The 24,291-nt window shown below is 46.3% G+C and overlaps 1 protein-coding gene across 1 annotated transcript in view; it reads right to left on the bottom strand.

Annotated features, from left to right (window-relative positions):
• The window catches only part of LOC138300898 (protein-arginine deiminase type-3-like), a 624,978-nt gene that overhangs the window by 280,740 nt on the left and 319,947 nt on the right, over positions 1–24,291 (bottom strand). Inside the window, exon 8 of the mRNA XM_069240758.1 lies at positions 3,177–3,280. Within this exon, the coding sequence (XP_069096859.1) occupies positions 3,177–3,280 (104 nt within the window). The remainder of the gene's footprint in view (positions 1–3,176; positions 3,281–24,291) is intronic.

The raw sequence follows: 24,291 nt of genomic DNA, 5'->3' as shown, positions 1-24,291 counted from the left end.
TCAATGTCAGAGAAGATATTTAAAGCCGGGAGCAGTGACAACTACTAGAATAACCAGTGGCTCAGGAGGTATGGCAGGACAACGAAAGGGAGATGGAGCAAGCGAGGAGGCAACAAATGGCCAGAGATGGGCAACAAAAAACAGTGGAAGGAAACTCCCTTTCAAAATAAGCAGCGGTGCAGAAAGGAGGGCAGCAATTACGGGAGGGAAGGGGTGCGAGCGAGGAGATAACAGATGGCCAAAGATAGCCAACAAAAAGGATCAATGGGTCAAATCTGCTGTGAGCCAACAAAGGTGGGAATATGTACACTATTCACCAGCGAGAGCAAAGGAATATTAAAGGCAGGCCAAACAACCAACCTAAAGCGCTGAGCTTGTTCAAAGCCCATAGACTGAATACAACATGTCTGAAGAGACTGCAATGAGTTTTACCCCTGTGATGTTGCAAAAGGGGTGGGTAGGGGTGGGGTTTGTAAATGGGCAGCCTGGCAGGCCAGATATTCAATGAAAATGAAATACCAGCATAAAGTTCACTGCTGATCTGTGTTACTAAATCACAATAAGGTCACATCAATGAAAAATGCCAAAAAGGCTGATATAAGGCATTGACGTTTAAACTATTGCACTCTCACCTAAAGGAGCATCTTTCACTCTTAAGAAGTTCAAAAATCATACACAAGTTATGTTTTGAAGGATTTGTGAATGGTTAAGAGGAGTCACCAACAGCAATTAGGTTCTGTCAGAGTTTGGCAGATGGGTTGACTATCCTGCCTGCCCTAATACAATATCCGTAGGCAATGGCGTCCGCCGCAAATCCAAAGTAGGGGGGATTAGGGAAATAATAAAAAAGTACCTGTCCTGCTGCAAACGCTGCTTGCCGCCTCGTACTCTTCCTTCCTGCTCCTGATGGTGTCCCAGCAGTCCCTGGGACACCAGCACAGGCTCCCCACCCAATCCTGGCACTGCTCTCATGCTATACCTAGCATGAGAGCAGTGCCAGAATTGGTCTCAGCAGCTTGGTCCCCCGCCCAGGCAGTGCATACGAGTCTGTGCTGTTTCTCCAACCCGGCTGTGCAACACAACCAGGTTAGAGAAACCTAAGTGTGCACGTCTGTTTGACCAGCCTAAGATGGCCGTCTAACCTGACATGCGCATTTTTAAATGCACTCCAGTGACTCCACTCCACTACTCCTCCCCCTTCCCATGGCCCGGCCCCTCCCCTCACCTCCTTGCACACGCTGGCTCACAGCCAGCAGCTGAAAAATAAAACAATAATAAAATATGGTTTTATTTTTTTCAGCTGCTGGCTCTGAGCCACTAGGGTGGCACTCTTCCGCCATTGCGGAGGAGCCGCCACTGTCCATAGGCCACAATAGGATCATAATACCGCAGACGGGATATCCGTCACATTTGTGACAAAGTATTCCCCTCCACTAAACTGTAAATCAGGCCCTTCGTTTGGAAATGTGCTACCAATAGCTTGCAGAGTTTCCCGCTGTTCCCATTCTTGCACACTTTCCTAGTTTTTTTTTTCCTCATGAGTTTTAAGTGGCACGGCTAATTCATTAGTAATGTGTTTGCCTTGATTAGTTTTTCTGGCAAGTACTCCGACACCATGTTATGCTAGTAACCCATAAGCATTTTGTATACACCTGCATAGCTTAGTTTTCTCCTTTGTGGGCACTGTGAAACTATGTTGCACCAGTAATTCACAAGCATTTTTAAGCTTGTGAAACTCGCACTTTTCATGTAAAAACCCAAATGCCTTACAACTTTGCATCTGTACATATTTTTTTAAAGTTTTCCATGAAATACGGTAAGCTTCTACACTCCTATTTATCATCATCTCATTTGTAAAATTATCAAAGTACTAGCCCTGATCTTCCTGGGATCTCATCTTAATAATAAAGGCGGACTAAAAAGGACAAAGAAGCTATTTTTCAATAACTCAGTGAGCTAGCTTAGACTTTTAAACACAGTCTAAGGTGGTGCAGGCTGCAATTCTAAAACAGAAAGCAACTCTGCCTGCCATGGCACTCCACACTTCTAGAGAGAGGGAACTCTCTCTGGAGTAATCATTGCGCTCGGTCATCATCGGTGCTCTCCTTGCGATGGTCCTCTGCAGGTCTAGAGAAAGCATACACAGTGGTGTGTTTACATGTCCGGGGCATTAGAGCAGGGTCTAACTCAGCAACAAATAGTGTTCTGCTGTTACGGAATAGGAAGCAACTTGGCCGTCAGTGACACTGTAATTCAAGAGAAAGAGAGCAACTCAGACACTGATGGAACCCAGCAGTTCTAGACTAGCAACCAACACAGTTATGAATGGCAATCTTAAAATCTAGAGTACTGAATGGGTCTAACATTAATACTGATGTGCAAGCACTTTTGTAACACAGAGCAGGCCAGTTAGATATACATTATGAGCTTCTAGAGCCAGGTAGGGTTTAGTCACCCTTCTATTGCTCTACAGCAGTGGTTCCCAACCTTTTGACTTCTGTGGACCCCCATTTTATCAATACTGGAGCCCGGGGACCCCCACTGAATCATTATTGGAACACGGGGACCCCCGAGGAGTCATTACTGATAGCTGGGACCTAATATTATTAAATGTTTAAAGCAGCCGCGGACCCCCTGAGGAGGCTTCGTGGACCCCCAGGGGTCCCCGGCCAACAGGTTGGGAACCACTGCTCTACAGTAAAGATTAGGGTCTTCTTTATTGGACCCAATGAAAATGTTTTGACACCTTCTCTGTTTCCAACTTCGTCTGAATCTGGTCTGTTCTCCAGGTAAAAGGAAGTTCCTCTCTGAACGAACCGCATTCTGATGAGAATGCCTCTGAATCCCATGGCACCTCTACGGTTACTCATTGTCAACAGCAAAATGCTTCCCATATTAAGTCACAATAAATGCAACACTCTGTACATTGTATACTCCTCCTGTCACACCCTATCCACTCAATAAAGCGTTTTGGTCTCCACAATGCTTTAAGATGCTCTACATTAATGTACACCACATTAGACAGATGCTGCCTTGTAAAATGAAAGCCTATCACTCAGCATTAGAAATCATGTAGGATGATCCGTCATCATCAGAGTAAATCTGATAACCAACCAGGAGGCAACTGACACCTCTGTGTTTCTGGTGAGGGAAGCCAGTGCGTTCAACCTCCTCACCTGCATACAAAGACCTCTTGAGGTGGCAGAGTGTTCGGGGTCATTATCCATGGAGCAATTCTGAAAACAATCTCCTCTGTAAATACTGGGCTTTCTGGCATATTCTGAAGGGGGAAAAATAAATTAATTAATAAATACCATTGCTGGCTCATCTCAAAGACAGAGGTCACATTATCTGCTCAGATCCAAGCAAGAACATCTACCCCCAGTCATCACTTCCTTCTTACTGAGTTCTTCACCACATCACTGAAATGGTACCTTGAAGGGAAATGCAACTGTTCACCTTTGCCCAACTTCCTTTTAAAACTCCAATGTCCTATGAAAACAAGACTCACTCACTGCCGTGCCCCTCTTCTTGACGCAGCTTGGGTAGCTCAGATCCTAGACTCGTAATTCTTCACAATCCAACAATGGCATCTCTGGAGGGGGGGGCAGAAGAAGCCCATGCCGCAATTCAATTAGTCCTGGCATCCTTGTGTCCCAGAGCCACAGCTGTTGAATGAGCCAGCAGGTAGCACAGAAAATAAGCAATGGAAAAGCCAATCTGTGTCATCTTTGGGAACAAATGGCTTTGCCAATGTTTTTTGGTGATCCTTAACTGCATCTGTAAAAGCACAATGCCTTTTGCTAATGCTATTCAGCATTGGTAGAAATAAATCACAAAAAAGTAGCCACTTGTGGCAGTTATGTTATTCTGTAGGCAAGCAAATGCATCATCAACATGCAGCCACATACAGAATGACACAGGCAATATTTTCTTTTATTTTTAGTTACCCCTCTAGGATTGTGGAGCACCGCTTAGATTATTCAATAACAAAAATAACTTTTAAGTAGGAAAATCGCTGCAATTTGCTGTCTGGCCCTCCCAAAAATAATATATAAATATATTTTTGAGAAACGAACCGTGCGGTGGGGTATGAGCAACAGAGGAGAAGGTGGGGGAGCTGCCATGAGGGAAGCAAAAGATAATGGTAGAGGGGAGTTGTAAAGGAAAAATTAAGTCAGGTGAGGAGGGGGACATGCAGCACACATGAGAGACAGAAATACAGGTGGGTGTGGGGAGAAGCACATGGACAAAGAAACATGGAGTACAGGCAGAGTTGTTTTTGCAGCAGGATAAAAGCATACAGGGAAGGGGGAATTTAGCAAGGGGAGCAGGTCAAAAGGGCAGTAGCTAAAAGACACATGCATTCACATCGATTGCTCAAACTAAAATAGTAGTTCTCTAAAATTGAGCAGGGGATGAATACAGTATAAGAATTGTAAAGAGCCTATTCACCAGGGAGGAGGACACATACAAGACAGACATGAAAGGCCATTGAATAGGAAGCAAGCAAATGAGATTGACAATAAAGCCAACCAATGGTAAGCAATGATTGGGCTAAAAATCCACTGTAAGTTCTTAGTAAGCACACAGTAGATCTTTTCCAACCCAACAGCTTGTGTTGTCTGTTGAGGAGACCTAAAAACAGACATTGTACCTTATCATATATATTAATTTGTCCATGTTTGTTGGAGGTTGGCCCTCTATGTAGTGTGCAAAACTAGGCACACTGTGCAAGGGTCCAGGCAACCACACGTTAGTTTCCAAAAATTAGACCATCTAATGCTCCAGTTTTTAAGGTAGCAGGCCGAGCAGTTAGGCTAATCCAGTAGATGCGCTAAGTATTTGCTGTACTCACAAATCCAATCATGCACCACACACAGTCAATGAATAACTCAAGACCAGAATTTATAAAAAATACTTCAGACTTTTATATACATTTTAAGACCAAGGTCTTTAAGATATGTTATGTACTTTTTGAGATATGACTTTTCAAGGTTTTCATAAAGTTAGTCTTTCTGTGCGTAATTACGCACCATACAAATAAATAGGCAGTCACTTTTAAAAATGCATTAAAAATCGTACACTTGGGTTACCAGTGTCTTCTTTTGCAGGATGGTTGGAGCAGTAGGTGGGCACCTTATGCCAGCTAGAGAACTTTGGGCAGCTCCCAGTTCCGGTGGGAGCAGCGTTTGAAAGTCTCAGGCACAGGGCAACCTGGAGAGGCCACTTGGAAAAAGAGCTGGATTGCAGATTTAGAGGTGGTGCCTTGAGGTCCCCTTGGGCTGTTAAGGTGGCAAGGGGTGGGACCTGGGCACACAGCAGATTCGGTAGTGCAAGGCTCAGGGTGGCCAGGTGCAGGTCATTTTGGAGGCCTTGGATGCTGTGCGCAAAGGGAGCTAGAGGTAAGTCTTTTTCTGGGGGGTCTTGCAGGACATTGTGGGTGCTCTGGCGGGGGGTCCAGAATGTCACTGAAGACCCTCAACTGGGGCTTCCTTCTGGTCCAGTTGCAGCTCTGGGGGAGCTGTTTTTGGTGGTGTCCGACGTGCACTGACCAGTATCTGGGGTATTGGCACCACTCGGCCACGGGACGGCACTGTGCCACAAATCTTGGCACACTTGCAGATCTCATCTGGGCTGTCATTGGTGTGTCATCAGGTCCGGCTGCAGCTTCTTGTTGCAGACATATCATCCAGTCGGTGAAGTGTCCCTCACCGGTTTCCAAGTTCCTTTGGTTTCTTGAGAGGTGCCCCCATTAAGGACAGAGATCTCGGGCTATTTGTGAAACCTGGAGGTCCTTGGGGTCTTTTGAGGTTGCTCCAGTGGTCAGCTCCTCCGCAGCGGTGATTGTCGGGACTCTGGTGCAGAAAACAGAGGCTTTGGAGCCTGTTCTGGTGCAGCAGGTCCCCTGTTCTTGTCCTGTTGGGTTCTTTGCTGCTGTCTTCTTTTCGTCCAGATGAATCTAGCTTCTTGGCAGTGGGAAGCCCACTAAATACTGAATTTAGTGGGCATTTTGGGGGGAACCTGGTATTGTCCAATGGGACACTTACCCTTGGGTGGCTACATCCACTACAGTGACCACTTCCTGTGGGAAGGGTCACTTCCCTAAACCTCATTGGATATTTTCCTGCCATCCAACATGGAGGAAAATGAAATGGGGGTACACTCCACCTGCAAGCCCCTAGGGGTGGTGCATGCTCAGTAAGAGCCCTCCTCCTACCCTTTGTGCGTTTTCCCGTCTTGTTGGGGCAGACAAAGGCGGAAGCCATCTGCTGCTAGCAGCAGACCTGGGTGCTTGAGTTTCAAGGGCGGTAGACCTTTGAAGCTCACCCCCAGGAGAGTGCACATTCCTGAGGGAGGGGGTGTTAGCTCCTTAAAACAGGAAGGGCACTGTTTTACAAACCAGAGAGACAGGGCTCTCCCCAGGTTTTTATATTGGCTGTCTGGAAGTGGCAGGCTGGATTGAACCAGTCAGCAACCATGCCAGTTAGGTTAGCTTTTGCAGGGGGCACTTCTAAGGTGACCCCTGGGTACATTTAGGGTTAAATCCAATACTGGTACCAGTTGGGATTTAACATTCTGAGTTGTTTGATACCAAACAACCCAGGGTGCAGAGTGGCCATCATGTAGCTGGGGAACTCGTGTTTGACCAGTGTCTAGTACATGTACTTAAAATGGCCGCACTGTTCACTTACTATGTCCCAGGTCTGGCAAGGACACAGTGGGGACATATTGCTCATGCAATTATGCCCTCAAATAGAGTATGGTGCACCCTGCCTTAGGGCTGTAATGCCTACCAGAGCGGTGACTTTCCCATATCATATGCAGTGTAGGGTGGACAGGGCACAAAGGAAGTGTAAATGTCGAGTTTGCCTTTTTAGGTTTTCCCCCGTACACTCAGCCTGCACTGGCAGTGCAGGTTGCATCTGGGTGCAGGGCCCTAGAGGGTGGCATAATCAGTGCTGCTGCCCTCAGGGGCCTACTCATACTATCCCATAACCTAGGTACTGGGACACCCTTTTACTGGGTTGCAGTGATAGGTAAGGGTGTATCGAATTGTGTCAACCATCACAACAGATTTAGGGAAATAGCTATGGCCCAGGGAACCTGGTTAGCAGGGGCCCTGGGCACTTCCAACGTCTAGGACACATCAACATCAGGCAAAAAGTGGGGGCTAACCATACAAAAAGAGGCCTCATCTCACAGTGTTCCCTATATCCAATCATACATAAACAATTTAAAGATTTTAAGTACACATGTATTCACACATATATATATATATATATATATATATATATATATATATATATATATATATATATATATAAAACCAAAGGTTAAATTAACGTTATAATTGGTGAACTCCTTATTGACTAAGTCAATGTGTTGAACTAAAAAAAACACACGGAAATTCAGTGGTAATAGTTGCTAGCACTAATTATAACTGTCGCCTCCGGCATGCACTGCTTATGACCTCACATATCACATCACTCATGACATGATCTATGACATAATTTATGACATCACTGATGGCATCTCAAATGATCTTCTATATCAATTTCAAATCACTTCTAGAGACACCGCCATGGCTCAAAGATTAAGACTTCCCAAAGACATGTGAAAAGAGTCTGGAAAATCTCCTGGCAGCAGAGAATGAGTGTCTGCGAGAAAGAGGTGAGGATGACCATGGAGCACAGTGTGTGTTTATATGTGCTGGGTACAAGATATGCTGGGGGTATATGTTTTAATGCAAGGCTCTCCTACTATTATGCCATCAGCCCTCTAGTCATAAGATCTACATCATGCAAATTGTCTCTTTGCTGTTGTCCCCATAGTACTAGAATGAGACATGTTTACTTTACAATATTCACCCTATTACAGTTTACTTTAGGCCATTTAGTTTATTCTAGTTTATGTAATGGGCCCCTAGATACAATTCGAAATGATTTCTTGACGCAGTGCAGTTCTCACTATCCCTCAGTTATCCTTTGACACTAAAATTTAGATACAGGTTAGCCTTTAAAATTGTTACCTTTTGTTTAAATTACTGAAAATTTGCATTTCAGTAGCTAGTACGTCAATAGAGGAGTGTGCATGTGCAGCAACTGTTCATTTCGTATTATTGCTAACTACAGGTTGAACCTTTCAAACCTGCATCTTGAGCATTATTTTCAAAAGTGGATTGTTTGCATGTCCATTAGATTCACATTTTGTAGCCAGTCTGATTCAAGGGTTTCTGTTCCAAATGATGATTGATTTAATTTATCAGTAAATGATAGTTTGTGGCTTTAGTGGAAACCTATCAACTGGGAATCAAAGCTACATTACTGATCAATGCTACTGAGCAGCAGATTACTTATTATGGGAGCGTAAAATCTTCCTTTCAGAACCTGGTCAGTCCAGAACAAATACAAAGCTAAAATGAGGAGGAGAGATTACAATTTCCCAAAGAAATGCTGACAAAATGGTATTGAACTTTTGTTGCATTAACTTCCTGATAAAGTAATTGAAAGTATCACTCTCTTTATGCAAGGTTTAGAGGCACATTTCTTAGGACACATCACTGTCCAGCAATACAATCACTACAATTTATATTTTCAAGGTACTATATTCGGAGGGCATATCTGTCTTGAATAGAATCATAAAATACCCCATTTAGCCCCGTATCCAATTACATTTTCCTCTTAAAAAACACTATGCTACATCTTCTTCTTAAGACGTTTTCTGGTGAGAATGATTCTTCTTGTAAAACATCCCATTCTGCAATGGTTTCTCTGGTGATGTATTTCTCATACAACACCCTTCTCACCCCATATAACTTTGAGAATAACATGAGATGTACCCGCTGAACAGCAATAGTATTTTTTATTGTTTGCCTTTTACAATTACTCCATAACATTTCAACGCACAGTACTAATTTAGATAAAAACAGGGTAGTTAACCATTGGTAATTTTCCTGTCCTAAAGTGGAAAGTTGTTTTTTCTTACATAGCACGTCTATGTGGCAAACACTCCAACTCTGTCCACCTCAAATGTCTATTTTTCTGCAACATTTTTAACCATGAGGTAAGATATTCTGCCACCCATGCCACAATAGAACTATGAATACGTCTGTTTTGAATTTGCAGCAAAAACTTTAAATGTAGGATTAGTTACAGTGCTAGCCACCTGAGATGAACAATTACAAGAGTATTATATCATTCGGGGGACAGTACTAAAAAGGTGGATTGGGGCAGGAGATTACAGGCAACCTTGTATAGCTTTAAGAACAAATGATGGACGTAATGTTGACCAATGCAAACATTCACCCCTTGTCACCAAGATCTGGGTTTAATTGTTTTTTTGGCCACCACGCCACCCCAGTTTGGACCCAGCCATATGCAAATCAGTCTTGACCCTGTCCCCAGGGGAACAGTTCAGCACGGACTGCCAGGCCTGGTCCTCCCTGGACCAGAAACAAGCATCCTGGGACTGGTTTCAGGGTGTAACCCCTCTTCAACCAGGAAACAGATGGGAGCACCCTGCCTCACACTCCAGCATGCAGTCAACCTCTTCAACCGGGCTACCTTGAATCCAGTAGCTCAGTGAGCACAGGACCCACGCCTGGGCACATGGTTTCACTGCTCCTCCACTGCTTTAATTTTACTTTTGTGGTACGTAGTTTTCCTGTGCCTTCCTTTGCTGTACCTAGTTCTTTGTGGCACTCGGTTTCATTGCTATTCCGTCTGCTTTACCTTTTCTTTATGTGGCACGTGGTTTAATTTGTCCTCTAAACGCTATACCTTTTCTTTTATGGTGTGCAGTTCGACTGCTCCTTCCTATGCTGTACTTTTTCTTGTGTTGCACACAGTTTGACTGGTCCTCCCAATCCTGCACCTTTTCTTTTATAGCATGTGGTTTCACTGCTCCTCCCTATAGTGTACCTTTTCTTTTGTGGCACGCAGTTTCACTGTTCCTCCTAGTTCTTGGATCTGACATCCTTGGCATGGTTTTCCCCCCAACGTCTTGCCTTCAATCCTCTTGTTTTTGCTGACTTTGTTTTTCCTGGCCATAGGACTCTGCACACTTTACCAGTGCTAAAGTGTTTGTGCTCTTTCCCGAAAATATGGTAACATTGGCTTATACCAAATTGACATATTTGATTTACTTGTAAGTCCCCAGTAAAGTGGTACTACATGTACCCAGGGCATGTAAATAAAAATGCTACTGGAGTGCCTGCAGCTCTTATTGTGAAACTCAGTTAAGTAGCTTATTAAAATATACCTCATGCCATTACTGCCTGTGTATGATGTATTAAATTGCCATTTCATCCTGGCAAAATAACCCTTTTGCTGGACCTAAACCTTACTTTTTATTACACCTAAGTCTCCCCTTTGGGAGGCCCTAAACAGTCCTTAGGACAGGGTGCAGTGGATTTAAAAATTTGGACCTACACTTTTAAATTTTACATGTCCTGGTACTGAAAAACTCTTACATTTAATTTTCACTACTGAAAGGCCTAACTCTCAATTGGGAGCAAGTAGGAATGTCAATACTGGAGTCAAATGTATTGTAATTTAAAGCCTCTTTAATGGTAAAGCTGGAGTTTAAGTCACAATTCTGAAGATGCCATTAATAGAAAGTTGCAATTTTCTTGTCCTACCAGTTTGAGCCTGGAGCCTGTATCCTGGGTCATATGACTAGGTGTAGCTGGCAGCTGGTCTTTGTATATTGCTCCCAGATAATGAGACAAAGAGGGAATAGGTGTTGGCAAGATGGGAAATCTCTGACTTGATAAGGGCAGAGCTGTCACATACCACACTGGCACACCATAAAGCCTCTGCTTCAGCCCACTTGTCTTTTGAGTGCCCAAACAAGCTGGGGCCAGGGCAGGAAGGCAGGGAATTCCAATTATATCTTTGGGTGGACCCTCTAGCTTTTATTTCAAAGCTTGCACCAAGGATAAATAGTGGACCCTCACATCCACCTCTTCAATACACCTCTAGACCTGTGAATTCTACAGAGGTAGGACTGCTGTGCTGCTCTGCTGCCAGAGGACAGCTAGTGTACTGCCCTGTTGCCTAATTTTTTAGGTTCAGGTGGGATTTTTCTTATGTTGTGTTTTCACTTTGGTACTGTTTGAAGTGCTGCATAAATACTTTACACACTGCCTCGAAGCTAAGCTTGAAGGCTTTCATGCCAAGCTACCAGAGGGTTAAGCACAGGATAATGTAGGATTTGCTTGTGATTTGACTCTGACAAGGATTGGGGTTGTTACTTGAGTAGGGTTTCATCCCACTCAACCAGTAACCCAATTTCTTACATTGGTGTTCAGCGGTAAGGATACCCTAATTTTGTGTTACACTAAACTCCCAGATAAAGAATCTGAGATCATTTTGAGGTTTGTTTTTTTCATTCTCCTTGAATGGCTCTTTTGCTTTTCAAACTTTCCCACATCTTACTTGATTATTGTTCCTGGAATCATACCTGCAAGGATGGAGTTTGAGCTTGCTAACACAGATGCCTACACTGTGGCTGTGATCAATCAGTTGTACAAGGAAAGAAGACTTCCAGCCAAAAGTAACACCAGAAAGTTGGTGCTCCAAAAGACATTGAGGGCCTGGGCAGAAGCCCACCAGTCACTGGCTACAGCAGATGAGGGGAAGGATTAGGTGAAGGAGCAATTGGAAGACCTGGACACAGGTCTTTAGTTGCAGCACTTGGAAGTGAGAGACAACATGCCTTCAGGAGTGGTGGCACCCTCAGGTAAGGGAGCAGTATATATTCCAAAGGCTTGTCCCCAGAGGAGCTTGAGGACAGGATGGCTGAGAGCGAGCTCAAGCAGCAGCTGGATAAGCTCAGGTTGGAGGCAGAGGAGAGAAAAGCCAAGGCTGAGAGAGCCTCGGACAAAAAGAAACTGGGCATAGTGGAAAATAGACTGGCAATGGAGGCTGAAAAGGCCTTGGAGGAAAGGAAACTAGCCATGCAGAAGAGGTGACTGGCCTATGCGCTAAGTCTGAGAGAGGTGCAGATCAAAGCTAAGCAAACAGAGTCCAGCCATAATGGAGGCAGCATACCGCCAGTGCCCTCTGAAGAAAAGAGGATCCACATTCCCAGGATCTGGTGTCTACCTTTGTGGTAGATTACATTGATAAATTGTTTGAAACCTATGAGGTTGCTCTGGAGATGCATAGGGTCCCTCAAGAGGATTATGGCTAGTCTGTGGAGGCACATACCTAGTGAAGGGAGGGATGCTGTGCTGGCCCTTGAAAAGGGGGATAGGCTGAGCTACCCCCACCCTCCCATGAAGGACACCCTTCTCAGGAAGTATGGCCTCACCCTAGAAAAGTACAGGCAGACATTTAGGGACAGTCAGAAGCTGCCCCATGAGTCAGGGGTGGATTATCGGGATTCCTTTTACAAGGCAATGATGTCGGGTGAAGGGAAGTGAAGTGAAAGATTACCAAGGGCTGTACAATTTGATGGCAAGGGAACACATGTCAAGTCATTGTTTTGCAGGGCTGTATGAACATCTGATTGACAGCAAGCTCTCTGATCCCAGGAAATGTTTTAAGGAGGTGGACCACTGACTCAGCACCATGGTCCACAAGAAGATATCTGGGGGAATCACCACAAGGGTGGACAGGCTCCCTACCAGAAGAAAGGGGGGGTGATAAAAATGAAAATGGGCTCTCTAAAGGTCTCCAAAATGGTTCCACAAAGGAGGATTCCTAATCCTCACCTAAGCATAAGAAGAAAAGGTTGCCTGATCATAAGTGCTCAGGGAAGTTCACCCCTAAGTGTTGTGAGGGCCAACATGTCGGGCACTTCCAGGGTGATGTAATGTTTCCCAAGAGGGCACAGAAACTCACTGATAGGCAGACACTAAGCCTGCCTAGCTTAGTGCTTGGGGAGGAGATTGTCCCAGTTAGTATGGGGGAAGTGCAGAGGTTACCCTACTGTCTTGGGTGATAGAGAGATGGTGCCAAAGGCCCACATGCCTAGCAACACTGAAAAATACAGGCAGTGTTTCACCATTAATAGGCGATGACTGGAGGCTTTGAGAGACACACAGCCAACCGGACAACCGTCAGGTGTCAGCTGGTGTCCTCAAGCAGGTAATCCCTAATGTAGTCCACCAGATTATAGTGGCTCTGGTTCTCTTTAAATGGGGGGGGGTCTCAGGCCTGTTCAGCGGTGCTTGCCCTGTTCAGCGGTGCTTAGAGGTGGTTGTAGGAGGTGTCACTTTAGGTGTTTTGGGTGCAGGTGCAGGTACTGGAGGCTGTCGTGAGGTGGATGGATGTTGGGTGTGTGGGTGCCCGCGTTTGTGTACTTTGGGAGGGGGCGCCACAGACACACTGAGAGAGGACACAGGGGACTTGGAAATAGGAATGGGGGTGGTGAGTGCAGGTGAGCGGGGTGTCGTGCTGGGTGTTCTGGTGCGAGTCCTAGTGCCTGTAGATGTAGTGCATGCAGATGAGAGTGTAGACGATACTGGAAGGGAGGAGGGAGACGACGACGAGGGGGACACAGTGGAGGCAGTGGATGTTGCTGTGTCTGCATGTGTGTGATGCTTGTGTGAGTGCCTGTGGGTTGTGTGGTACCTATGTTTGCCTGAGCTACTTTTGGGTGTTGAGGTGTATGCATGCTTGTCTGATGGTGTGCTTGGGACAGGTTGGGGTACAGGGGATTGGGTCTGGGTGGAGGAAGTTGGAAGGGGGAGGCTAGAGACAGGGACAATGGCTGCCATCAGTGCTGAGGCCACAGATTGCAGGGTTCGATGATGGGCAGCCTGACCAGAATGAATGCCCTCCAGGAATGCATTAGTGTGTTGCAACTCCCTTTCTACACCCTGGATGGCATTCACAATGGTAGACTGCCCAACAGTGAGTGACCTCAGGAAGTCAATGGCCTCCTCACTGAGGGCAGTGGGGTGACTGGGGCAGGGCCTAAGGTGCCTGGGGCGAAGGTGATGCCCACCCTCCTCGGTGAGCGGGCACGGGCGAATGCTGAGGGGCTGCTGGGAGGGCGGTGCTGGTAGGGGAGGTGGTGGCTGTACCTGTAGAAGTGGGGGGCACAGATGGTGCCGCCACCACAAGGGAGCTCCCATCGGCGGACAAGTCTGTGTCGCTGGTTGGTGATCCGGTGACCGACATGTAGCTCCCCTCGCCCTCCGTCCCACTGGTGCATTCTGAGTCCGTGGTGTGGCCCTCCATGGCCATGTGGGATGCAGCTCCCTCGTGCCCCGGTGCCACTGTACCTCCGCCTGATGATGCTGATGCACACAAGAACAGGGAGAGCACAAAAAGGGGGAGGGACGACAGAAGAAAGACAGGTAGAGTGCATGGCTTACCGCTACTGTTGGCGGACAATACAGACACAGCAGCCACCTGCACAACGCCGTGCTCTTGGCCTCTAAAGATGCAATTCCTGGGACATGGCCTACATGGCTATGGTGGACATCTGCACACATGGATGCCACAGGGCCATCTATACCTGTACTTGGCCCACTACTGAGGTGGGGTGGAGTGCCACATGCCCCGCATTACGGAGGGGCTAGCATACGTATTTCTGCCTGGCCTAGGTACACCCACAGCCGTCCTCCCCCACCCAGACCCCTCAACTGCGCACCAAGTCCCTAGAATGAGAGTGTACTCACCCCCTTGTGTCTGCTGTGATGCCCTCAAGCGCCCATCCAACTCCGGGTAGGCCACCACCAGGATCCGGAACATCAGGGGGGTCATGGTGCGACGGGCACCCCTCCCACGTTGGGAGGCCATCCCCAGCTAAGCCTCCGCCGTCTTCTTGCTCCAGCGGCGAATGTCCTCCCATCTTTTCCGGCAGTGGGTGCCCCGTCTCTGGTGGACCCCCAGGGTCCGGACTTCCTTGGCGATGGCACGCCAAATGTCCTTCTTCTGGTGGGCGCTGACCTACATGACATGCACAGGGGAAGAAGAGAAGTCATTGCCAACTGCACCGTCGATGTGAGTGGCCCCCATCCCTACCCTTGCCATGTGGCACATGCATTCACACTCCTTCATGTTCCCTGAACTCTGCCCCCTTCCCTCTTACAACTAGCCCTCTCCACCCAGTCCTAGCCCATACAACGTGCTCCCTGTGTTCTTACCTGTTGGTCTGGAGGACCGTAGAGTAGCGTGTACTGGGGGAGGACCCCGTCTACTAGCTTCTCCAACTCCTGAGCAGTGAAGGCAGGGGCCCTTTCCCCAGACGCAGCAGCCATTGTCTCTTCCAGACCGAGGTCACAGCAGCACTTGCAGTGTAGGTCCTCTCCTGTCGAAGATCAGGTGATTGAACAGATAGAAAATGGCAGTCGCGTCCGCGGCGGTGACGTCCGCGGCGGTGCGTATCATCACCGCCAGCGCACTTCGTCATTGGCTCCTGAGACCCATAGGGTCCAATGTTAACCAATTCAGCATTGCGTCGCGGTCTACGACTGCCTACCGCGACGATGTACAACGCCAGCGCAGATACCTCACATTCCCATTGTCCCAGTTTAGAGGTCAGGCAGCCGCCATTTCAGGGGCCCACATGGCTTCATTTACTACTGCGTCACACATAGCTAGGCCTACACTCAACACACATACAGGAAGAGTTTTGTGTTTGGTGTCGTGTTCTGTGTATCTGTGGGTACATACCTGGGAATTTGTTGACTCTGTGGTCGCTGTTGTCCTTCCTAGGCACCGCCAGCTCGGATATTTGAGAAGATGGCGGAATCCTCCTGTGTACCGACCGCTGGTGGACCTGTTGACAATGGAGGAGCGACATTTAATCATCACCTACAGGTTTGACCGTGCCACTATCCAGGAACTATGTACCCAGTTGGAGCCAGACCTGATGTCACCAATCCGCCATCCCACTGAAATCCCCCCTGACGTGCAGGTGCTGTCAGTGCTCCATTTCCTTGCTAGTGGGTCTTTTCAGACAACAGTGGCCATGGCGTCAGGGATGTCCCAGCCTATGTTTTCCAACGTGTTGACCAGAGTGTTGGCTGCCCTGCTGAAACACGTAAGGAGATACATCGTTTTTCCTGAGGTTGAGGATTTGCCCCCAGTGAAAGGTGACTTCTATGCCCTTGGAAATATCCCCAACATCATAGGTGCTATTGATGGGACCCATGTAGCTCTGGTCCCCCCCCACAGGAGTGAACAGGTGTACAGGAACCGGAAGAGTTATCATTCAATGAATGTCCAGATGGTATGTTTGGCAGACCAGTACATCTCCCAGGTAAATGCTATGTTCCCTGGCTCAGTGCATGACGCCTACATCCTGCGGAATAGCAGCATCCCTTATATGATGGGTCAACTCCAGAGGCACCGTGTGTGGCTATTAGGGGACTCTGGTTACCCCAACCTTTCCTGGCTATTGACCCCAGTGAGGAATCCCAGGGCAGAGGAACGCTACAATGAGGCCCATGGGCGGACTAGGAGGGTGATCGAATGCACCTTCGACCTCCTGAAGGCCAGGTTCAGGTGCCTCCATATGACAGGTGGTTCCCTATTCTACTCACCGAAGAAGGTGTGCCATATCATCATCGCCTGCTCGATGCTTCACAATCTTGCTTTGCGACGCCAGGTGCCTTTTCTGCAGGAGGATGGTCCAGATGGCGGTGTTGTGGCAGCTGTGGAGCCTGTGGACAGTGATGAGGAGGAAGCTGAGGAAGAAGACATAGACAACAGGAAGTCAGTCATACAGCAATATTTCCAGTGACACACAGGTGAGAACAAATTTGTTTTAACATTATATTCACTTTCACACTTCTACCTCTATCCTGTCTGTTATTTAATAGCAGTATTTGGTCACTGAGTTGTACCTTTCCACTACGGTTTCACAGGTGTGGTTACCAACGTGTGTCATCTGCTTGCATCCTTCAAGGACTTGTGATGTGTGACATAGGTATGTTGGCTTTACCATTGAGAACGCATTTTGACACTGTCATTGATAATACAAATTTACCAAATCACAGACTGACTCCAGATTGTTTTGTGGTTCAAGGGTGTTTATTGAAGTGCTCAAAAATGGAGGGGGGTTGGAAAATGGTGATGGGGGACGGTGGAGGAATGTCCATGGCAGAGTCCAGTCTATTGGTCACACAGGTGCACTGCCCATATGGGGATAGGAAGTGGAGCTGGGGCAGTTTAAGTATGGACAGGGTAACAAAGTGGGACAGTGGGAGGACAATCAGGGTGGTCTCATTTCCTGGCGGGGGTCTTGCCATCTTGTTCTGTCCTGTTCCTGGATCTCAGGGACCGCTTGCCTGGTGGTTGTCCGTCTTCAGGGGGTGGGGTGCTGGTGTGGTGGTCCTGTGGCAGGGCATCCTGTCCACTAGCGCCAGCGGAGGTGGTGGGCAGTTCATCGTCCAGGCTAGTGTTAGGGGCCCCTTGGACTGCCACGGTGTCCCTCATGGTCTGCTGTATGTCCTTCAGCACCCCTACGATGGGGCCCAGGGCGGAGCTGATGGTCCTGAGCTCCTCCCTGAACCACAAATACTGCTCCTCCTGCAGGCGCTGGGTCTACTGAAACTTGGCCAGGACCGTCACCATTGTCTCCTGGGAGTGGTGGTATGCTCCCATGATGGAGGAGAGGGCCTTGTGGAGAGTGGGTTCCCTTGGCCTGTCCGCCCCCTGTCGCACAGCAGCCCTCCCAGTTCCCCTGTGTTCCTGTGCCTCCGTCCCCTGGACCGTGTGCCCACTACCACTGTCCGCAGGTCCCTGTTGTTGTTGGGGTGGTGGGTTATCCTGGGTTCCCTGTAGTGGTGGACACACCGCTGATTGACGTGTCCTGGGTACGGAGGTATGGGCCCGCTGGGTGGGTGCTGTGCTGGTGTTACCAGAGGGTGGAAGGTCAGTGTTGGGCTGTGCCTGTGCAAGGGGAACCGACTGTCCCGAGGCCCACGATGGTCCGGGCTGGTCATCAGGATCCAGTAGGGCAGAGCTGCTTCGTCACTTCGGGCCTCTTCTGTGGGTGGAGTGGAGATGCCTGGACCCTCCTGTGTGGTGACGTTCCTTAGTGGTCCTGCAGGGATATAAGGCCATGATTATTGCATCTGTGTGTGTAATGGTGTGCAATGGGTGGGTGTGCGTGTACCCCAGTGCAAGCATTCCTGTGTGTGGGTTTGTGTGATGATGGTTAGGGGGTTGTTATGGGTATGTGCAGTGAGCATGCTTTGGTGAGGGGTGACCATGCTTAGTTGTGTCATGCAGGGCTTGGTGTTGGGATGTGTGGTTTGTGTTATTAGTACATTAGTGAGGAGTTGGAGTGATAGGGGAGGGGGTGAGGGTGGGGGTGTGTGATAGCATGCAGGTAGGGTGGGGGATATGATAGTGAAGGATTGACTTACCAGTGTCCATTCCTCCACCGACTCCTCCATGGCCCTCTGGATGCATGATGGTCAAGACTTGCTCCTCCCATGTTGTCAGTTGTGGGGGAGGAGGTGGGGGTCCGCCGCCAGTCCGCTGAACCGCAATGTTGTGCCTGGAGACCACTGAACGCACCTTCCCCTGTAGGTCATTCCACCTCTTCCTGATGTCCTCCCGATTTCTTGGATGCTGTCCCACTGCGTTGACCCTGTCGACTATTCTGCGCCAAAGCTCCATCTTCCTGGCTATGGATGTGTGCTGCACCTGTGAGCCAAATAGCTGTGGCTCTACCCGTAGGATTTCCTCCACCATGACCCGGAGCTCCTCCTCGGAAAACCGGGGGTGTCTTTGGCGTGACATGGGGTGGTTTGGGTGATGTGTGGGGTGGTGTCAGTGTTGATGTGTGTGGTAATGTGTAGTGGTGTGTGGTGTATTGTACGTGTAATGTTGTATGGGTGATGGTGTTTTGTGCCTCTGTGTGGTGGGGTTCTCAGTTGCTGTGCTCTCTGTCTCTCTGGCCTTCAGTCGTGAATTGTGGGCGTAGGGGTTTGTGGGTGATGTGGGTGTGTGTTTTATATTGTAATGGGTGTGTGGGAGTGGTGTGTGTATGTGTATCAGGTGTGTGTATTTTGAATTGTCCAATGTGGCGGTGTTTTGGTCTGTGTATTTTGAGCGCGGCTGTGTATACCGCCAATGGAATACCGCGTTTGAAAGACCGCCCCGTGGATTCGTGGGTCGTGATAGCATGGGCGTGTTTCTGTTGGCGTGACGGTGGAGGATTTGTTTTTGCTAGTTTTACACTGACCTTTGGTGTGGCGGACTTGTGTGGGGGTCTGAGTTTCGGCGGATTCCGAGATGTGTGTCATAATAGCTGTGGCGGAATTCCGCCGCCGCTGCAGTGTGTTGGCGGTCTTCTGCTCGGCGGTAAATGGCTTTTACCGCCAATGTTGTAATGACCCTCTATGTGTTTTCAATCTTCGAAGCTTTCAAACTCATGCAGTAGTTCCTGGAACTGGGACTATTGATTCCTACGGTATTGGTACTGCAGAAAAGCAAGAAGTGTTCTTACAATGACGTCCATGGTGTTCTGTTCGTACAGAGGCAGTCACCACGAGGTTGAAAGTTTCTTTCAATTTCAGATGCTCACACCCCAGTGCTAATCAGCCAAATATTAATACTCGTCCATAGGTTCAGACTTCAGGAAGGGCAATCAGACTTCAGGAAGGGCAATCTGACGTGAAATATATATGTGCACCAGAATTGTCTTTTCAAACGTCACGCCCAACATTATCCGTCACGCCCAACATTATCCGTCTTCCAGGAATCACAACACAGCTGCGTGGACCTGTGGTCCTAAACTAAACAACTTATAGCCTCATTACAGTATCACATGAGCGAAAAGAGATGTGTAGGATTAAAACAAACATTAACAGTCATTAGGACTGGATTTTGTGTATTGCATGCACACATATGCCTACAGACACAAAGAACATCACTTCACAAGCAAGCAAATATACAGACAGCAAAATACCTAGTTTCAGCCGTGCATCTGCAGACCGGTACACATAGTCAGTCAGTCAAAATAACTTTATTCAGCGTTTTGCCATAAAAGTGCACATGCATACATAAAAATCATCATAAAATACAGTACTTATTGCATACGTCAAAAGCAAATCTATTAAATCTAAGTTTAGCGCCCAAGCTTACTAAAACAGTATAAGATAATAAATACTTATAAAAACATATATAATAATAGGACAATATAGTAATAATACAATGCCTAGTTTCTCTTGATAAATGGTCACATTACCAGTTCATATCGGTTTCTAATAGTGATAGAAGATTTAATAAAACTAAGAAAAGAAATGCACATTTGTTTGGATGAGAGGCTTTGGATGCCAATCAATCCGTCTTTGTAGGAAGAAGTGTGCAAGTTACGCAAAATGGGTAATACAAAGGATTTCCTGGGAACTGAGTAAAGTTTACAAAATAAAATAAAATGGCAAGTACTTTGTTTCGAAAAATTATCGCAAGGGCATGGCGGTAGTGTTTTTTCCCACGCGCATTTTATCGGGAACGCCACTCTAAAATGGATCATATTAAATCTAAAAAGTACGAGTAAAGAGTATAAAGAAGGGGTCGGGAACCAAACAAAATAAGGTTCTAACAAGTCTGATGATAGAATTTGTATGTATGAATTAAAAGAACTCAATTTCTCTGCCACTTGGTATCTAAGATTCATAACATGCTCCTTATGTCGAAGTTTAACAATTTCTTTCGCATTGGCTGGCAGGAGCTCTGGTTTAAAATACATATACTCCAAGTCCAAGTTTCGGAAGCCATTGTGAACAAAATTTAGCCATGGAATTTTGTTACAGTTTGTTAATGAAATACAGTCTTTTACGCAATTGTGTGTTAAAGTAGCCGCCGGATTTGACCATACTGTTATCCATAGCAAAAGTGGGGCAATATCTATCAAATCTGTAATGTAGCGGATTCCCAGTTCCTCATGGCATAAAATGTTTGCTATGTTCTTAGGTACCATAAGTAACCGATGAAGGAATTTGTTCTCTGCAAGCTGTAGAATGCTTGGACTGATATATCCCCAAAGGCCACCCCCATATATCGCTGCCGAAACACATTTGGAGTTGTAGAGCGTAATGATCTGGTGGACCGGTCTGTGCCCTAATCTGCGGGCAAAACAAAAGATTGCCTCAACATTTCTTGCCAGTTGTTGGAACTTAAAATTCAAATGGAATTTCCAAGACAAAGTGGAACTTAGATACAGACCTAGGTAGCAGAAGTCTTTAACCTTTGTCAAGGTGTTCCCCCCACTCTAAAACATTTGGTGCGAGTGGATTTAGGACCGCAGGTCATAACGTATGATTTTTAAAAATTGACTTTCAAATCAAGCTCTCGTGTATGTGTTAAAAAAAGATCCAGGAGGGTCTGTAGACTATTGGCCGTGCGGGCAATTAAAACAGCATCATCGGCATATAATAAAATTGGCAATTGTCTAAAACTCATCCTGGGGAAATCCTTACCATTTTGGACCAAACAATTATACAAGCCGTTTATGTACAGTAGAAACAGAAAAGGTGCCAGTGTGCAGCCCTGTCTAACACCTCGATTGGAAGCAAGGGGATGAGACCTTTCACCATGTTGTCCAAACTGAATTAAAATAGAGAGGTCAGAGTATAAACGTTTGATCAAATCCAGCAAATCCTGCTCGATCCCCATTGTATCCATTATGTCCCACAGTTTTGCTCTGTTCACCATTTTAAATGCACTGGACAGGTCTATAAATGCTAAGTGGATAGGTTCCTTTTTGGCAATAACATATTTACTGAGGATAAGATGTAAATTTAGGGCCTGATCCACTGTGCCTAATCCAGGCCTAAACCCATATTGAATTGGCGATAAAATGTTTGTCCTTGCAACCCAATCCTCAAGCCGGGACAGAATAACACTCCCCAATATCTTTGCCGTTGAGTCTATTAAAGAGATGGGTCTATAGCAAGAAGGGTCAAGCCTATTACCCTTTTTGAAGATCGGGACGATTATTGCCATTAACCATGAGGAGGGGATAGTACTTTGAATAGCGTTGTTCAGAACATTTGTGATTAATGGAACCCACAGATCAGGTAAAGATTTAAATAGGTCCACCAGTATCCCATCGGGGCCAGGGGCTTTCCTTAATTTCATTTTAGTTATTGCTGTACAGACCTCGTGTGCCTCAAATAAAATGCCGCTCTTAAATGGAATTAGAGTATCCGAACATGGGAGGCCACGTACCTCCCCTCCATCATTAGGATTATTCGCAGATTGAAATACAGTAGAAAAATGGTCTACCCAAACCCCCTCTGGTATCAGACAGTCATCATCCCTATTTTCCTTTCCTGAGAAATATGGGTGATTAACCACCTACCAAAATTGAGAGGGATCCCGTAGTTCTGTCGCTGCCATAAGGTCTCCCCAAGCGCTAGTGCGTATTTCGTTCTTTCTTTCTTCAAGGGCTGATTTGTATCGGCCCCTGGCCTGTTTAACATACATATAGTCACTTGTGCACACAAACCTGAAAACACTGCTGCGAGGACCTGTGGTCCTAGACTAAACAACATAGATCCTCACTATAGTATCATATGTCTCAGGAACAAAGTGAGGCATGTAAGATCAAAAACAAATAGTGGCAAAGCCATAAGGACTGACTTTTGTGTGTTGCATGCATACAGACACAAAACATGCAAATATACGAACAGGCAAATACCTATATTCAGCCATGCATCTGCAAACCGGTACACATTCAGTCACGCATGCACACAAACCTGAAAAATACAGCTGCGTGGGCCTGAGGTCCTAGACTAAGGAACATAGTTCCTCATTACATATCGCATGTCTCAGGAACGAAGACAGCCATGTAGACAAACATTGACAAAGCCAATAGGACTAACTATTGTATATTGCATGCACACATATGCATACTGACACAAATAACATCAATGCACAAGCATGCAAATATACAGACAGCAAAATGCTTATATTTATCCATGCATTTGCAAACCAGTACACATACAGTCATGCATGCACACAAACCTGAAAACAGGTAGAGACGAACATAGACCTATAAGAACTCATATGGACACATCACCTGCCATGTAGTCAGCCATAGGCACAGATCAAGAAACAAGCTTTATTTTGCGTAAGTTACTTGTTTTATTCTTTAGGGGGCTCAAAGGCCATATTAAATCAGTAAATGTGACAGGAATGTGAAACGGAGGTTATGGAGAGGTGAATCAGGAAGTCTCCATCTAATTGGAATGATGTTCTCCAAAACGGAGTGGTAATATGTCTGCAGGAGAAGCAAGAGGGGAGTCTAAAGGGTGATGTGGCAAACAGTGAGAAATCAGGGCTTGAAGAACAGTTACAGATGGAACACGATTTGGGGAAGCCACGTAGAGCCAAATAGCCATGTCCACAAGACCACACACACAAGGACACACACACAAATCCACTCAGATAGCAAACATGTGGGAACACAAAGAGACCGTATGACAGACAGACAGAAAGAGAGAAGGATGAATGTATGGATGGATATATTTGTTGATAAAATCAAACTTGAGGAAGAAGAGAGGCCTGTGCTAATGCCTAATCACCTCTCCTTCACCAAATGCCTTATACTGAGTGTTGCAACGCTCAGTTTCATTGCCCTCTATTATCAGCAGGTAACAAAGCAGTGTCTTCTGCAAGCTCAGTCTACATTATATCCTTTGTTTGCTTGACATAATCTCACATACATAGCACTTCAATTCAGTCCCTGTATTTCATTAGTACTGCAATATAAGATTGTTAGGTTTGCAAAATTGTTCACTCCATACCAAAGAATATTTACACATCCCTAGATTTTCCCTTCACAAATCACTGCTATTAAATTAATTCGGCAATGGAGGTAAAGGAAGGCTTTAACTAAAGAAATCACTGATTTGTTAAATGAAGGCCCAGGAGCAAAGACAAGATGCGAGCATCCACCCAACATTCCAACTAAATATTTCTTATTTTGACGTTATACTTTCAAATGCATGTATGTGCTTTTTCGATGATACCTTATTTTATCTACATTGAAACAAAATCAAATGGCCTTTCGTATTTAACAATAAGAACAGCAGTCACTGTGCAAGAATATCTTTTAACCATTACTTCACTATGCTATTTGCATCTGCTAATATCTGCTCCTGGCAACTGATTACATCCAGTATTCACTGTAAGATAAGGAGGGATGTAACAGCTAGAGGCATGATTTCAAAATAAGGACATTACCATACCATCATCAAGGCAGTGATTTGAAGCACACAGTTGCTCTCTGTGCAAATGCCACTTTGTTTCTACCAGCATAAGCGGGCCAACAATGAAAATACCAACATTAATTAGCCTATGGAAA

Source organism: Pleurodeles waltl, chromosome 6 (assembly GCF_031143425.1).
Source record: "Pleurodeles waltl isolate 20211129_DDA chromosome 6, aPleWal1.hap1.20221129, whole genome shotgun sequence".
In the NCBI taxonomy this organism is placed as follows: domain Eukaryota; kingdom Metazoa; phylum Chordata; class Amphibia; order Caudata; family Salamandridae; genus Pleurodeles; species Pleurodeles waltl.
Note: the sequence above shows the minus strand (reverse complement) of the source record. Positions and strands in the feature narration are given on the sequence as shown.